The sequence below is a fragment of the Neolamprologus multifasciatus genome, chromosome 7 (genome assembly GCF_963576455.1).
Source record: "Neolamprologus multifasciatus chromosome 7, fNeoMul1.2, whole genome shotgun sequence".
NCBI lineage: Eukaryota > Metazoa > Chordata > Actinopteri > Cichliformes > Cichlidae > Neolamprologus > Neolamprologus multifasciatus.
The window spans coordinates 59,546,047-59,561,065 of record NC_140445.1 but is presented as its reverse complement, the minus strand read 5'-3'; the positions used below and the strand labels follow the sequence as shown (position 1 = coordinate 59,561,065).

Sequence of the window (15,019 nt, the reverse complement as noted above, 5' to 3'; positions counted from 1 at the left end):
TTAAAAACAAAAGTCATACCCACCTTCCTGACTGTGACGGTGAAGCCTTTCCCACAGGCCATGCAGTTCTGCACTTCGTGATCCTCAGCCCACTTTCTGGTCAGACTCTGTGACTGCTTGATCTAAAGGGATCAACAGAAGCTGGCACAATCAGACAACGTGTAACTTTATCGCTATGGTAAAGAGCCTCCTTTTTTATCATCTCATTATTTTAGAATTTCTGTTTTGGTGCTGACCTGAAGCGACTGGTTCTCTCTGCCGAGCTCCTGCATGGCAGCCGTCGTGTCATCCAGTTTCCTCCTTAGCTCCACCACTTTGGCCTGGAGCTTCTCGATCTCACCTTCACCCTTCACGCACCTGAAACACAACCGTAGAGCCCCAGTGACGTCATCTTATTTAATGGTTTAAGCTTCAAAATGCATTTCCTAAATGGGTAAGATGATTTCATTTGTTAGGAGGTGTGACAGTTTTTTATAACTACATCATCACATGAATATAAAACGCTTTTAAGCATCATTTAAAGTTTTCTACTATAAACTAAGTTTAGCATTCAGTTCCTGATGGGCCCCATTACACGTTTTCATTTGTAAGGCATCAGTGAAGCTCGTGATGGTCACATCCACAGCCACGCAGCTGATCTGCTACCTGTCTGCTGCTCCAGCCTGTGGGTGGCTTGGGAGTGGAAATGGTTTAAGTGCAGAGGCCAACCAAATCGAATTAACCATCTGCTGTGACGCCACGAGAAGGATTGTTTTTTTATTTACACTTGTTTCTTAAAATAGCCTATTTTCATGGTTATGTTTCTAGAATATTATCTGCATCTTTTTGGGGGCATAATGAAACCTGCATTTTAGAAAGTGTGCCTGTACATCCTTGGTTGTTTGGCTCCTGACAGCTACTGAATTTTACTTGGAAATGAGGCGTATCAGCTTTTCATAGTGTGGAGTTTTATTCAGTCCAGCTCAACAATCTTTCTGTTGTTATAACTGCATTTTCACCCTGAAACTGATCTGTAGGCAATTTAACAAAGACAAGCTCTCGGTTTATTAAAAAAAAAAAAAAACATTATAGAAAGTGGACATATAGTTAGACCTGCACCTGCTGGCTGATATTTATTTTGTTCATTATTTTTTTCCATTTAGAGAATTTCCCACTTATTTTTGATTTGCTGTTGATGGCAACATATACAGTATTATTTCTTTTTTCTTGGAACTGAATATATGACCAATAAAATACTGTGAATAGTTCTAAAAGCAGTGAATTTTCAAGGCGCTCAAGGATATTTCATACCTTTTCAGGGTTTATAGCATCTCTACTAAGCAAAGTGTCAAAGGTCAAAGAGAAGTAATATCAATTCACCTTTCCAAAAGAGCCCGTCGCTCGTCCTGGTTGTTCTGCACGGTGGCCTCCAGCACAGCGATTTCTCCTCTCAGCTCATCCGTCTGTTTCTCGAGTTCGCCGACTCTCCGCTGGCTGCCCTGCCATTCCCTCTTCAACGTGGCCACGTTTTCATTCAGGGCTGTCACCTGCAAACCAATCTTAGCTTCTGCCTCCTCCCCACGTTTCACCTGCTCTTGCCATCTCTTCTTCTCTGCTGCCTTTTGATGGAAGAATTGACCGTGTCAGAGAAAGGAATAAGAAGGGAAGCGCCTAATACTGTATTTCTTGGGATTTGGGAGCCTACCAGCTGATCCTGAGCGTCCCTGATTTGGGCTAGGAGCTGCTCCTCCCTCTCACTCCTGCTGTCCTTGGTGGTCTGGTGCTCCTTCTGCTCCTGCTTGAGAGCACCCTGTGCTGCCTCCACCTGAGCCTGCAGCTCAAGTTTCTGCTGGATCAACAGCTGTTTGGCTTCCTGCAATTCGCCGAGCTCCTGAGAAGACACAGTTATGGGCATCGATAAACAAATTGGTCAAGTTTCTGGGACAAAAGAAGAAATAACTCATCTGTGATCTCTTCACAGCTATGATGTCAAATTGCTGGCTAGAATGCAGCCTTGCTGCATCCCTGACACACCAACATGAGAAATATCAGTATGAGATATATCAATATCTAATATCTTAAATCTTAAGACAAACACTGCTGCTTGTTAAGCAGCGTGACTGACCTTCTTGCTCTTCTCTGTTAGTGTCTTTAACTCTGAAGTCAGCCTGCTGTTGTTCTTCTCCAGGACGCTCTTTGCTTTGTTCAGCTCCTCCACATTGCTCTTCTCCTTGTCCAGCTCCTCCTTAACTTGACCCTGAATCAGTTGGCACGGTTTAGATTAAATGAATTGATAACTGTGAACATTTAGCTGTTAATAGTTTCCCAGACCTTTTGCTTCTGCAATTCCTTCAGGGTTCGCTCCTTCTGTTGGAGCTTCTCGTCCCGTTTGGCAAGCTCCTGCTCCAGCGAGCTACGGGCTGATTTCAAGTCCTGGATCTGGGACTCTAAGCCTGACTGATGGGTTTGATTAGCAGCGAGCTCCTCCTGAGCCACGCTCAGTTTCTGCTCTGACGCCTGCACACAGAAGAAGTTTGAAAGTCACTTAGAATCACTCACTACAAAATCCGCAAGTATAATTTAATAAATTTCAATCTGAGACTGAGAATCACCTGAAGCTGCACTATAACAGCCTCGTCTCGCTTGCATTAATGTACCTTGAGATCCTGACGGAGGGCAGAAACCTCGGAGTCTTTTCCATACACGTCCGATTGAAGCTTACTGATGTTTTCCTTGCTTTGCTCCAAGGCCTTCTGCAGCTCTGCTGTCCGGCTCTTCTCGGAGGTCAGCTCCTGGCCGAGCCCCGACACCTGTGCCCTCAGCTTATTTTCTTCTTGTGCCTGGAGATAACAGTTAAAGAAACAAATTCATATACAGACTGTGATGGATTGTCCACTGTTACAAAGCTCAACTCATTGAGAATGACTTGTATCAGTATAGAAACACTGACCACAATGTTAATGAGGAGATGTACAATGCTTGTCTCTTTTCTTAGTTTAAAGACAGTACTTACTTTCTTGACACCAGCTTCCTTTAGCTCTGTCACTTGGCCATTCAGTTTCTTAATCTCTTCTTCCAAAGATCCCTGGGTCATCTTCAGTTGCGTCCGCAGCTTTTCCAGCTCGTTCTCCTTTTCCCTCAGTGTCTCCTGAGTCTTTGTGTGCTGCTGTTCTAATGAGGTCAGCTGCACTTTCAGCTGCTTCTCTGTCTGACAGTTTCAGACACAACAGATGTTTATGTGTTGGATTTTAAAGTCTCTAACATTTGATATTGCATTTTCTTTTTAGACGTTTACCTCTCTCATCTGCTCCAGCTGTTCTTTGGATTCCTTCATTGCCTTTGTGATGGACTCATTATTTTTCAGAAGCTCCTGTCTTGCTTTTTCATTAGATTTATCCTGGGGAGAGATGGATTCATGTGAGTAATTGTTTCCTAGAATTTCTCACATTCTGCAGATTAACCAAACCTACCTTCTCCGCTATAGCTGATTTATGGTTCTTCCTCTCAGTGTCCAGTTGACTCTGACTCTCTTTCAGTGCCTTGTTAGCCTTTCCGAGACTCTCCTGAGTAGCTGCAAGCTCCCTTTGTTGAGCCTTTTTCCCCTCTTGGGCCTTTTGTAACTCTGCTGCCAGACTCTGAGCTTTTTTATCCAGCTCTGCATGCTGAGACTTTCCCTCCTGGGTCACCTTTTCCAGGTTTGCCTTCAAAGTAGCAATCCCCTGCTCGGATTGCGCTAGCTTCTGTTGGACATCACTCAAGGCACCTGCCTTTTTCTTTAATTCCTCCTGCAGACTTGTAGCACTTGGCAGAGGAAAGAGAGGTGGTTATTCAATAAAACACAAACACAGAAAAATCAGTAAAATACAGTTACTCTGAAAACTAAAAAGCACAATCTCTCACCCTGCTTTCTCAGTCTCCAGCGAGCGTTGTAGCTCCTTGGCTTTCTTTTTAACTTCCGAACTTTCCTTCTGCAGCTGCTGCAGTTCCTGCTGCGCCTGATCCCGTGCAGCCTGCATCTCCCCTACCTGTGACTCCAATTTCTATTAGAATAAAGCACCACGTTAACTTATAAAAGAAATTCATGGATGTACTTTCTAGGTTACATCATTCAGATCAAAAATAAATCTCTTAAACCGAGAACTCAACGCAGACCTTGCCGAGTCCCTCCAGCTGCTCTATCCGCTGCTCTGAGGCCAGTAACTTGTCTTTGCATTCCTTCAGACTGCTTTCCAGTTGTGTGCACTGCTCTTGTCTCTCTTTGAGCCTTTGGCCATGATCCTCCAGGTTCTTCTGAACCTTATTCAGCTCCTACAAGGGACAGCAAGGCAGAGTGAAGGACAGCAGCAATAAAAAGTTGAGCAGAGGTGGAACAGACGAAAAAAAAGCACAAAGTGAAATGAAACTGTGAAAACTGTGTTTCACTGTTTCGGTCTTCAAAGGAAAGAAATATGACACATTACAAAGGAAGCAGTGGGGCGCTTTAGCCAAATTTTAACACCAGTGGTACAGAGAGGAAGCTAACCTGCTGCTTGTCCTGTAGTGCATGTTGGGCAGACTCCAGGCTGTTCTCGAGGTTTGCTTTCTGTGCAGCCTTAGCTGCCTCTGCAGAGAGCAACAGCTCTGTCTTTGCCTTCAGCTGCAGAAAAACAATCTGTTATTCTCACTATTTAAACTAAAGACACAACATAGTGTACTTGGCTCAGTTAAGCTGCACGTGTGCAACACACCTATATCAATATCGACACGTTACAGTCAGACACGTTTATCAGAGGCTTACCTGAGTATCCAACTGGGCCACTTTCTCCTTGCTTTCCGTGAGCTGGGTGGTGAGTTCAGTGACTGAAGTCTCCAGGGTATGAGCTCGGTCCTGGGCCGAGCGGAGCAGAGTCTTCTGCTCCTGGACCTGCTTGTGTAGATTATCTTGTGCTTGCTTGTTGCTCTCTGATTGGTTCTTGAGCTTGTCTGTCAACTGTGTTACCTTTAAATCCCACACATGAAAAAAAGTTATAAACTCGGGGAATGACTAAGAGCTCAATGCTGGTCTTTCTATATGATGCTATGTTTTTTTTCCTTCTATACAACAGTAACGGACATGAGTTGAGGCAATCTAGAAGAGTGTGTGTGTGTGTTTGTGTGTGTGTGTGTGCCCACTTGTTCTTGTAGTGCATGGTTTTTCTCTTTAAGCTGGTTAAGGACAGCTGTCTCTCCTTCCCCGGCCTGGATTTTGGCACACAGGTCCTCTCTCTCAGCTTCCAGCTGGCTCACTGTGTCTTTACTCTTCTGAAGCAGAGCTTCCAGGTTCTGTATCTTCTGGTCTTTATCTCCGATTTGACGCAACACCTGCTCCAGGTCATTCTAAAGCAAGACAAACAAGACTTTTGGTATTTTGTTCATTTTTTTAAAACTGTAAATCCTTTATCTCATTGGGGGTGATGTGATATACATGGAAAAATGTTGACTTGAGCTGAATCTTTCCGTAAATATAATCTTATTCCATCATGATGAAATTAAATGTGATTTCAGTTAAATACTCAAATTAATAAATCTTAAACACAGCTGTCTTTTTATGCTTTGTGCTTACGACGATATAATAAATGTCTGAGGTGAGAGTTTACAGAGGAGCCTTACCTGCGCCTCGCGGAGTTTGCCGTTGGTGTTTTGCTGCAGTGCCTGCAGCTCCTGGTGCTGCTGCTTGGCTTTCTCCTGCTGGTGCTGCAGGTCTGTGCTCTTACTGGCACTCTCCTTCAACTGAGGCAAAAACAAATGAGCACCATTACTAATTTTATCGCTTTCACACTGTTTTTTGCCTATACACCTAACATCAGGTAAATTTGTTAACCATTTGTTAACCAATCCTCTAAATTATACACCACCTTTCTAACTCTTTCATCAAGATTTGTGTGTGGGCTTTTTTCTTTTGTTTTTTGGGGGGTATTTTGTCCTGTCCATCACTGATTCCTTCCTAAATCTTAGTCAAATAAACAAATCAAAAGTATATTTGACTATTTTTCAGTGCACAAAAATCTATCTACAGATATTCTGATGTTCGCTCTTTCCAATTCCCAATTTCCCTGCAAGAATCATTAAAGCTCCAGCAGATGCCCACCTGTTCCTCTGCACGGGAGAGTTTGAGCTGCAGGTCGGCTGCTTGTTGCTCGCGGTCCTTGAGTTTCTCCCCCGACAGCTGCCTCTGTTCTTTCAATCGACCTTGCACCTCACCCAGCTGCCTCTCTGCCTCCAACAGTTTGGCATGCAGCTAGAAAAGCGCAGAGATGACAGTAAAGAGTAAAGTAGATAACAAAGGATGACAAAGTCCAAGAGCAAGAAATACCAGATATTTAGATGTGGAAAATCAACTCTACTGTGTTTGTTTTTTTATTCATGTTTTTTGCTGCACTTTAAACCAATATTATGGTTTAAGTCTGGTTTTTTTTCACCCTCCCAGCCAAAATATTTGACACGATATTATGTGTGTAACTGAAATGTAAGTAGTAAATTATATTTAGAGTATTTTTTTATACTAATTTGCAACAACGTTCATCTAAACTGAACGACTTCTTTGCCTGCCTGACTCACCTGACTGATCTCAGTCTGCTGCTGAGCACCTTGGCTTTCCTTTTCTTCCCGCTGCTGTTCCAGCTGTTTCCTCTCAACCTTTAACTCTGCATGCTTCACCTCTAGCTCTGTAATCTCACTCTTCAACTTTGCCACCTCCTCAGCCCTCTCTGAGACCTCCATCTGGGCTTTGTGCAGGGACGCCTCAGCCCCTGTGGCCCGAGCCTGCAGCTCTTGCACTTCTAATTCCCTTTCCCTCAGGCTTTCTTGGACTTCCTTCTTGGAAGCTTTCTCAGCCCCTAGATGCTCCTCCAGATCTTGATACTCCTTCTCCTTGCGTGCAAGCTTTTCAGACAGGCTCTGCAAGTATAACAGAAGACAACATCAGTCAGTTATGCGATCTATGCCAAGACATTTGGCCTTTATGGTGGTGAAGTTTTTCCATAAATTGAACAAAACTTGTGAATGACAAAACAATAGCAAGCAAAAATGACTGCCTTGTGTTACTTCTTGGCGGTGAGCAGGGTCTTATTGAAAAAGACTGATAATGTTACAGCCGCTAATTAAGTCACAGCGGAACATGAACCATTTGTCTTTTCTAAATTAAAACCGTTAGCGTGATAGGAGTTGCACCACGTCACGAACACACCCCGCCCCGCACGACCTCATGTGATACGAGCAATGGAAAAGAACAGTGGCCTGTCAAGAGTCAAGAATAAAGTGAGGTATGCAATTTCTAGAGGAACACAGAGCTGCACAGCACTTGCTCCGGCTGCAAACTTGGCAACAGGGCGACAAAGAAAATAATGTTAATAGTGAAGCATGCCGCTAACTAGGAAGAGTGACAGGGGATCTGGATTTCACAGACATCCAAGAACCCTCGTTAGATTTTTGACCCCCACTCTGCATTTATGCATTTCCTTCCTTCTCCGTGTTTTTGCTTTTCTCCTCTCGCTCACCTCCTCCTATCTCTCACCATCTGCTCAACCTTTTTTTTGCCCCTTTTTATTCTCATGAGATAAATATCTGTATCAGGTCTCGGGTGTCCTGTTGTTAGGAGAAGCACAGGGCAGTGGGAACGTGCTGGATCCCCTTCTAATCCCCTTCTTACCAGAAGGCTGGAGGACTGCTGTTGAGAATTTAATCTCTGGCTACGTTTCCCCAGTTCCCGTTGCAGCAGTGCCGTTACCTGTGACTGCATTTCACCCCTAGTGATAGAGCGTTCCAGTGCAGCGCTGGTTTAATTATAGTGCCGCGTGCAAGTTTTGCCAACATATCTGGGTTGTCAAAGACAGTTGGTGACAGCAGGGTATTGTGATGAGACCTGATACTGAGCAACAGAGGAAGGTTTACAGCAGCTGCTGAGACTAAGTAATGATACTGTGGGAAAAAGTAAATCCTACACATTGTTGCAGTGCAACAGATGTAAAGGTAGACACGTTTGCACCTGCACTTATTCGTCCAGAATAGCTACAACAGCTGTAGCTGGTTCTGGCGTGGTGAGCGTGTGTTACCTGACTTTGCTGCTGCAAGTTATTCAAATTGCTCTGCAACTCGTGGATCTGTTGCGTGTAGACGGCTGCTTCCTGAGGACCCTTCTCCAGCTCTGCCTTCAGTTGGGATATGGTCATCTGCAGTCCAGTAAAAAAGACACGTTAGACTCTTTCTCAAAAACAAATGTATATTGAAGAAACAGAAGCAGCACTGTAAAGGACTGGCATAAAATAAAACACAGACTAGTAATGAACAGGCTTCACTTCCACAAAAGCTAATAAGTAAATAAAATAAATTCACAGACTAATAAAAGTAAAGAAACCTCAGACAAAAACGAAACGAAGCTCCAAAGAAATGAAACTAAATTTGGGGGCCAACTTGTTTACCTCCAGTTTACGAATCTTGAGTATTGTGAGTGTTGCGGAGGGGTGTGTGAGAAGCAGAAGGAAGAAAGGGAAAAAGACAGAGGGACAAAAGTGAGTCACGAAACAACAGCAAGCAGCAGCACAGAGTTGCTGAGCTGAGAGAATAAAAATCTGAATATCTCACACAAACATGTGTTCAATATACTAAAACGACAGCGAGTTGGAGACAGCTGACAAATTCCTAACAGCGCTCCTCGTCAACTATATCTGACAGCTATTATATAATTAAAACCCAGACCTCTAAATATTCTCAAAATCGGCTTTTTTCAGTGTGTAAAAAATATGAGTAGGTCTTTAAGATCATTTGCAGAAGGAGAGGTTCAGGGCCCGCGGCTGCCTGATAGAGCTCTAAAAATAGTTCTCTCCTTCTGGGAGAAAAATGCAGGAAATAGGGCTGAATTATTCACCATGCATTAATTAAAGGCTGAATTAGGCACAAAGCCCAAAGAACATCTGAACTTTTTCATAACTTATTTCAAAACTGTTTCTTGTCTTTGGTGAACTGTGAAAAGTAAGTCAAATTAAACTTTTTCAAATATTTACACAGACAATGACAACAATCGCTTTTATGTGACTGTGACAGTCGAGAGCGTCAAACGCAACAGGTGTTTCGGCTTTCTAACCTCTGAGGTAGTGTAATTAGCCTGCAGTTGCTCATAATGGTTTTTGAGGCGCTCTGACTCTTCCTCCCTCTCACGGGTCATGTTGTCCATCAGCGTTTGCACCTGGACCAGCTCCTTCTGCAGAACCTCGACATCCTCAACGCCCGGTCGCTGCAGCTAGGGAGCAGAGACAAAAAAACACTATGTTTTAAAAAAGAAGAAAAAAGGACCGGGTCACAACAAGTCCAGCAAAAGACAAAAGCTATATGAAATTCACCAGGCGTGCACACTTTAAAATGCTTTTGAACAGCACCAGTACGATGTTCTGACTTCAGTAAATCCAAGAGTCTACAGTTCAGTGGTTTTAGGATTAAATCTACTGTTAGTTCCATTAGTGGATAGCTGATTTTAAATCAAACTGTCAATATGTGACTGAAGTGCAGCCATACATGCACATGCCATACGACTGTGCCCACCATGTTTGAGAGCAAATGTTTGCTTCACATCGTGACCTGTATCACGCATCCTCCAAACTTTTCTCTTTCCATCGTTCAGTTTTCACCAGACCGAAGATTTGTTTGGATTTTTTTAAGAGCAGTCTACTCCGGTCTTCCTGGTCCTGAGCGTAACCAGTGGTTTGCACCTTGTTGTAAACATTCTGCGTTTACACTCATGAAGGAATCGCTTGATTGTAGACTGTGACAATGATACTCCTACCTCCTCGAGAATGTTTTGACTTGGTTAGATGTTGCCAAGTTTTTGTTTGTTTTTTTAAACTAAGAATGAATTTGCGATCATCAGCTTTAGCTATCTTCTGTGGTCTTTCAGGCACTTTGAGCTGGCTAGTGTGTTTCTTCTTTTCTTCTTAAGAATGTACCAGATTGTTGATTTGGTCACTTTTAAAGGTTTTACTCTCTCTCTAATGTTTTTATCTGGGTTTTTAAACCTAATTATAGCCTCCCTCACTTGCGCCAAAATCACTATGGACCTGATATTAAGAGTTCGAATGAAAAGCTATCAAAGCTAAGATCAATGCCTGAAATCAACTCGAGATTCTTTACTTGCTTAGTTTGCCGTGGAATAATCAAAGAACCATGACGCTGGTTATCAATCAATTTTCCAATTGTTTTGATCTTATGAAAATGGGGGAATATGAATAAAAATGGCCGTCATTTCTAAACAGGTAATGCAAATTTTTCATTAAGCCCTTTAAATTAAAGCTGTAAGTCTCACTTATATCACATATTGATTGATTTAAAATCCACCGAAATGATGTAGAGACACAAAAAAAGGATCTAGCTGCATTTTTGGGTGAAGCTTCCATAAACCAGTTGGAGTAGTTAACACCTGTTCAGGCCAGACGGCACAGGAATATGAGCATAATTGTACGTTTGAACCACGCGACTATTGCTGAGGCCAATTCACTTTTTTTGGTGATAAAACTTTTTTTTTCTCAACACGTCTTTGACAAATGTGTGGACAGGGCCTGTGTTGATCCTTCAGGAACACAGCTCAGAGTCAAACTGAAATCACTGTGGAGGTCAAACTCTAAAGAAAACATTTACTCGAGAGAACAGAATAAATAACAAAAGATTCTTGGAGCGTGTTGTTGTACCAGCTCTGTTTGGAGTCGCTCGTTCTCCTCCTTCGCTTCCCGCAGTTGTTCGTTCAACTTGGCTAATCTCTGGTCAGCAGCCTCCCTGAGGCTTTTCTCCTCATCGTAACGGGACTTCAAATCTGTTGGATTCAGTGATGGAAAAAATGGGAAAAAATAAAAATAAAAATGTAATCAGATTTATCCTGGAAAATACTCATTCCTTGAGGCTGGGTTGAAAAACGAAAAAATTCTGAATAAGAACAAATGGCTTTGTAAAAGAAAAATAAATAAATGATGATGCAGACCCACAGACTCAGGCCTCCCAGTTGTCCGGCCGAACACTAACCTACTATCTCTGTGGCCAGCTGGGCAGCCTTCTGCTCAAACAGGTCTTTCATCTGTTTGATGTTGAACTTCTCTGTCTCAGCTTCATTCAGCTTCCTTTCAAGTACTGAAAAACAGCATGACATATTAGCGACTGATGATCTGCTGTGTAGTTACACGTGCACTTTAAGGGTCCCCTACCTGAATCATCCGCGCTCATCTGCCCATCGTTCTGCGGATGTGAGCAAATGAGAGAAACACTGCATTAGCATCATGTTTTACATTCACAAAATCACCTCTTCATTAAAACATGTTTTTTTTTTTAAATCTTGAAGCATTTACCTGCTTCAGGTGTCCTTGGACTTTGTCTAACTCCTTTTTTAGCTCACCAGAGAACCATCTTTCCTCCTAACCATGAAAAACACACTCATAAATCAAGTTTGCAGAATCATTTACACCGCTCGCTAACAGGTACAGTTTAAACGCAGCTATACCTTGAGAGAAGCGTGCAGGTCCTGGACCTCCTGCCGCAGCATTGTGAGGTCTTCCCTAAAAGAGAAAAAAACAAACACTAAATTAAACACTGCCACAAACGTACTGAGGTCAGTCTCTATGCTTTGATCATAAACGCTAATCTCACCTAGTGGGGGCCACGTGAGCAGGGAGGTCTCCGGTATCATGGAACAGCTCATAGTGCTTGAACAGCTCCTCTGCAGAGTTGTGAGACTTCATGCACTGAGGACAGATGAAGCCCTGCACACAGAAGCATGCCATCATTGAAAACTGCTTCAGTTAAAAATACATAAAACAGCAAAAACTAAAAAAAAACAAAAGTAGAAGTTCTCAGTTAAAAGCAAAGTGCATCCACATTACCTCAGATGTCTGATCGTGGTTAAGGTCGGTGCTGGGCTGCTCTGACTCTGCATTCTGGGACCCTCCCTTCCCGGGAGTCTGGTGAACAGAAAATAAGACTTTTATGTTGAAGCTCAATACCTCAACGCGACAAAATTAAAAGTCCATAACTTATAACATTCTGATCTATTGAAATCACATTGTTATAAGCATTAACAACACCATTTGTTTTAAGATTTAAAATATAACTGAGATGACTCATGTTTCTCTTCATCTGTAATATTTATAGTAGTTAATAATCTCTGGCAAAGGCACATATCTGTCTATGTAAAGGCTGACATATTAAAGAACCTAAAGTCACATTTACCCATACATTCATTCAGTAAGTTCTTCTATGCACTTCTAAGCGAATTATCTTCATCACTTCCACAGCCAAGCTAACATTCATGTCTTTTGAGTGTAGAAGGAACATGCAAACTCCACATAGAAAGGTCCCAGCCAATCAGGAGATTCAAACCCTGAATTTTCTTACTGTGTAACAGTGTTTACCAGTGCACAACCTGACCATGTGGAACTAAAACACCCTACAGAGCCTGGATCTAGGATTGTGTTAAGGCACAGATCTGGAGCTTCGACACTTCTTCAAGGGAAGATTTTTAGAACGCCAAGAGTCATTCTAGCCCTAACTGCTAAGGCCAAACTAAGCTATCGGACACCTGGGCTTCATGATAAAGAGGCAAGAAGAAGCCTTTCTAGCAAGAGACACATGAAAGCTGCCTGGAGTTACGAAAAGAAAGGACCTCGACTGTGAGAAACAACATCCACTAACCAAGCAGGAACTATTTGATCTCAATGCTAAGTGTCATGTCAGGAGCACACTTTGTAATCTGGCTAGGAAATATTTTTTAAATTTCCCCAAGACTGATTTTCCTTGTACAGTCCCTATCAGTGCTTCCAGCATTTCACATGTATGACGCTGTGGTGCTGGTGTGGCTATGCTTCAGTCACAGATTCGGTTTTAAAAGCAGCAATGATTTACCTAGACTATCTGCCTTTCCTGTGTTATTGCATATTAATAACTATTTGACATATGTGTTTACAAATTTTCTGTGACTTCATGAAATGTGCAAGGCTTTAGCCCACTGGCCTGAAAAACAAACACATTAGCTAGGTGTTCCGCATGTTTTCCATTCACAAAAAGGATTTATTGGTGCGGGTGACATGAATGACAGAGGTCAAAATTTGTGTTTGTGCAAGTTGAGCATTCAGCAAAGACTGGCCTAAGTTTGTTTAAAGGCTGACAAAACACTTAAGGGTTGGGTTGCATTACGGAGCAACCTTTGACCCTAGTTCAACAAATTGTGTGTGTGTGTGTGTGTATGTGTGTGTGTGTGTGTGTGTGATGTAATATTACTAGCCTCAAAAATAAATATACATTAAAAAATATACAAAAACTGTATTATACTACAGGCCTAATAGCAACTGCATTACCAGTGGGATTATTATTGTTTTGAAATGGACTGGAAATACAATATTTGTCATCTTTTAAACTACTGTTAAAACCTGTTGAAATCCCTTTAAGGTCAAGGGTGGTGTTGCAGCTGTGACATGGCAAAGTTATAAAATGAACTGCAATCAGTATCTTGTAGCCTGATAAGTATTTGAACCTATAAAATTACCTGAGTGTCTAATCACTCTGTAAATGAGGTGGTTCAAAAGCAACTTCTCTTATATAAAAAAGGGGTGAGATGTGAACTGTCTTCACTAAACAGAGTATGTCTCCCTTTAGTCCTATTAACCCATAATAATAGCCACAAGGTGGTGACAGTTACAAAGCTGCTACTTCCTATTTTGGCTGCTCCCTTTAGGACTTGCCATAGGGGATCATCTACCTTCATCTTACCCTATCCATACTATCCCCCTCTGTTGCACCAACCCTCTGCATGTACTCAACATATCCAAACTATATCAGCCTTTCCTCTCTAACTTTGTCTCCAAACCACTCAACCTGGCCTTTTTGTCAGTCCCACTGTTTCTTATATTACCATCTTATAATAGGACTTTTCAGTCTTCCTGCCATGCTTCTGTCCCAAATCAGCCCTGACACTTATCTCCACCTCTCTGTTCACGATCTCCAGGTATATTTAACCTCTTCTGCCTTCACAGTTTCCCGTCCTTGCAGCTTCGCTGTTAATAATTACAAGGCTACAGATAATGTGTAAAAACACAGAACAACACACTACTAAGTGCTTTAAAAATGGACCGACCTAAATAAAAACGGAATGGGTAAAGATTTTTCTTATTAAATCGTGATCTAACTAATGTATACAAACTAACGCGAGGAGCGATGCCTTGTGGTAAATGTAGTCTTCTAAGAAGCTAGCCAAGTCGCTGACCTCTGCTCTTTACTCTCACAATTAACTTTAAAGACAAGCAGCCAGTTTAATTAACCCAGCCAGCATGAACAGTTTGGGTGTTTACTTGGTTAAAACACGTGTTTCTACGTTGTGGTGAGCCAGATGACAACACTTCCCAACACTAGTAGGTAGCTAACGTCACTGTTAGCATGTGACGAGAAGACGATGAATTAACCTACCTACTCCTGTAACATAGCTAGCTAACGGAAAGTACGAATAGAAACTGTGTCAATGACTAAATATATCAGCATTTAAACCTCTCCCATAATGGAATAACCCTTAAGAGGTATAAAATTTAAGTATATTATAATCCACAGACTAGTTTCATTCCTGTCCACTTTAGCATGCTCGTTTTATCCAAGTTAGCATTTAATGGTTAGCTGTGTCAGCCCAACACAAGGAGCGCTCGATGTATTCACTCCGACCTGCAGCAACTTTTTCAGCCTACCAGTTCTCACTAGCTAAACGTACACCCGCCCATCAGCGATACGTTTTGTATCAAAACATTCGTCTCCACCACGAAACCAGACATAGACAGGCCTGTGTCTTCTGAGGAAAACGTCTCCAGTTGCCTAAACAAAAATCGATCCCGATGATTGCTTTGTCCCCCGGATAGCTTACCATTTGCAGTATCCGTCTGAGCATAGCCTCGATTGTGTTTTGTCCCGTCAAGAAATCCTGACAGTTTTCAAAATGCCAAGTTTACGTCTGTGAACGGCGAACACCTGACCGGACTCAGGGAACAGCAGCGACGGATGGGCGGGTCATGGAGAG

The 15,019-nt window shown here is 42.4% G+C and overlaps 1 protein-coding gene across 2 annotated transcripts in view; it reads right to left on the bottom strand.

Moving 5' to 3' along the window:
* eea1 (early endosome antigen 1) overlaps positions 1–15,019 on the bottom strand; it is a 21,274-nt gene extending 6,255 nt beyond the window's left edge. Inside the window, exons 1-29 of one of the 2 annotated variants that reach the window (XM_085168418.1) lie at positions 14,867–15,019; positions 11,850–11,927; positions 11,617–11,729; positions 11,471–11,525; positions 11,319–11,384; positions 11,178–11,208; positions 10,999–11,103; positions 10,671–10,792; positions 9,077–9,232; positions 8,415–8,429; positions 8,049–8,165; positions 6,556–6,894; positions 6,086–6,235; positions 5,608–5,727; positions 5,131–5,334; positions 4,757–4,957; positions 4,502–4,615; positions 4,132–4,287; positions 3,880–4,019; positions 3,450–3,780; positions 3,275–3,376; positions 2,993–3,187; positions 2,637–2,819; positions 2,311–2,496; positions 2,105–2,236; positions 1,685–1,870; positions 1,360–1,598; positions 237–357; positions 24–122 (exon numbers count right to left, since the gene is read on the bottom strand). In XM_085168418.1, the coding sequence (XP_085024544.1) occupies positions 24–122; positions 237–357; positions 1,360–1,598; positions 1,685–1,870; positions 2,105–2,236; positions 2,311–2,496; positions 2,637–2,819; positions 2,993–3,187; positions 3,275–3,376; positions 3,450–3,780; positions 3,880–4,019; positions 4,132–4,287; positions 4,502–4,615; positions 4,757–4,957; positions 5,131–5,334; positions 5,608–5,727; positions 6,086–6,235; positions 6,556–6,894; positions 8,049–8,165; positions 8,415–8,429; positions 9,077–9,232; positions 10,671–10,792; positions 10,999–11,103; positions 11,178–11,208; positions 11,319–11,384; positions 11,471–11,525; positions 11,617–11,729; positions 11,850–11,927; positions 14,867–14,890 (4,080 nt within the window). In that variant the 5' untranslated portion in view covers positions 14,891–15,019. The remainder of the gene's footprint in view (positions 1–23; positions 123–236; positions 358–1,359; positions 1,599–1,684; positions 1,871–2,104; positions 2,237–2,310; positions 2,497–2,636; positions 2,820–2,992; positions 3,188–3,274; positions 3,377–3,449; positions 3,781–3,879; positions 4,020–4,131; positions 4,288–4,501; positions 4,616–4,756; positions 4,958–5,130; positions 5,335–5,607; positions 5,728–6,085; positions 6,236–6,555; positions 6,895–8,048; positions 8,166–8,414; positions 8,430–9,076; positions 9,233–10,670; positions 10,793–10,998; positions 11,104–11,177; positions 11,209–11,318; positions 11,385–11,470; positions 11,526–11,616; positions 11,730–11,849; positions 11,928–14,866) is intronic. The other variant, XM_085168419.1, reaches the window with a different exon arrangement.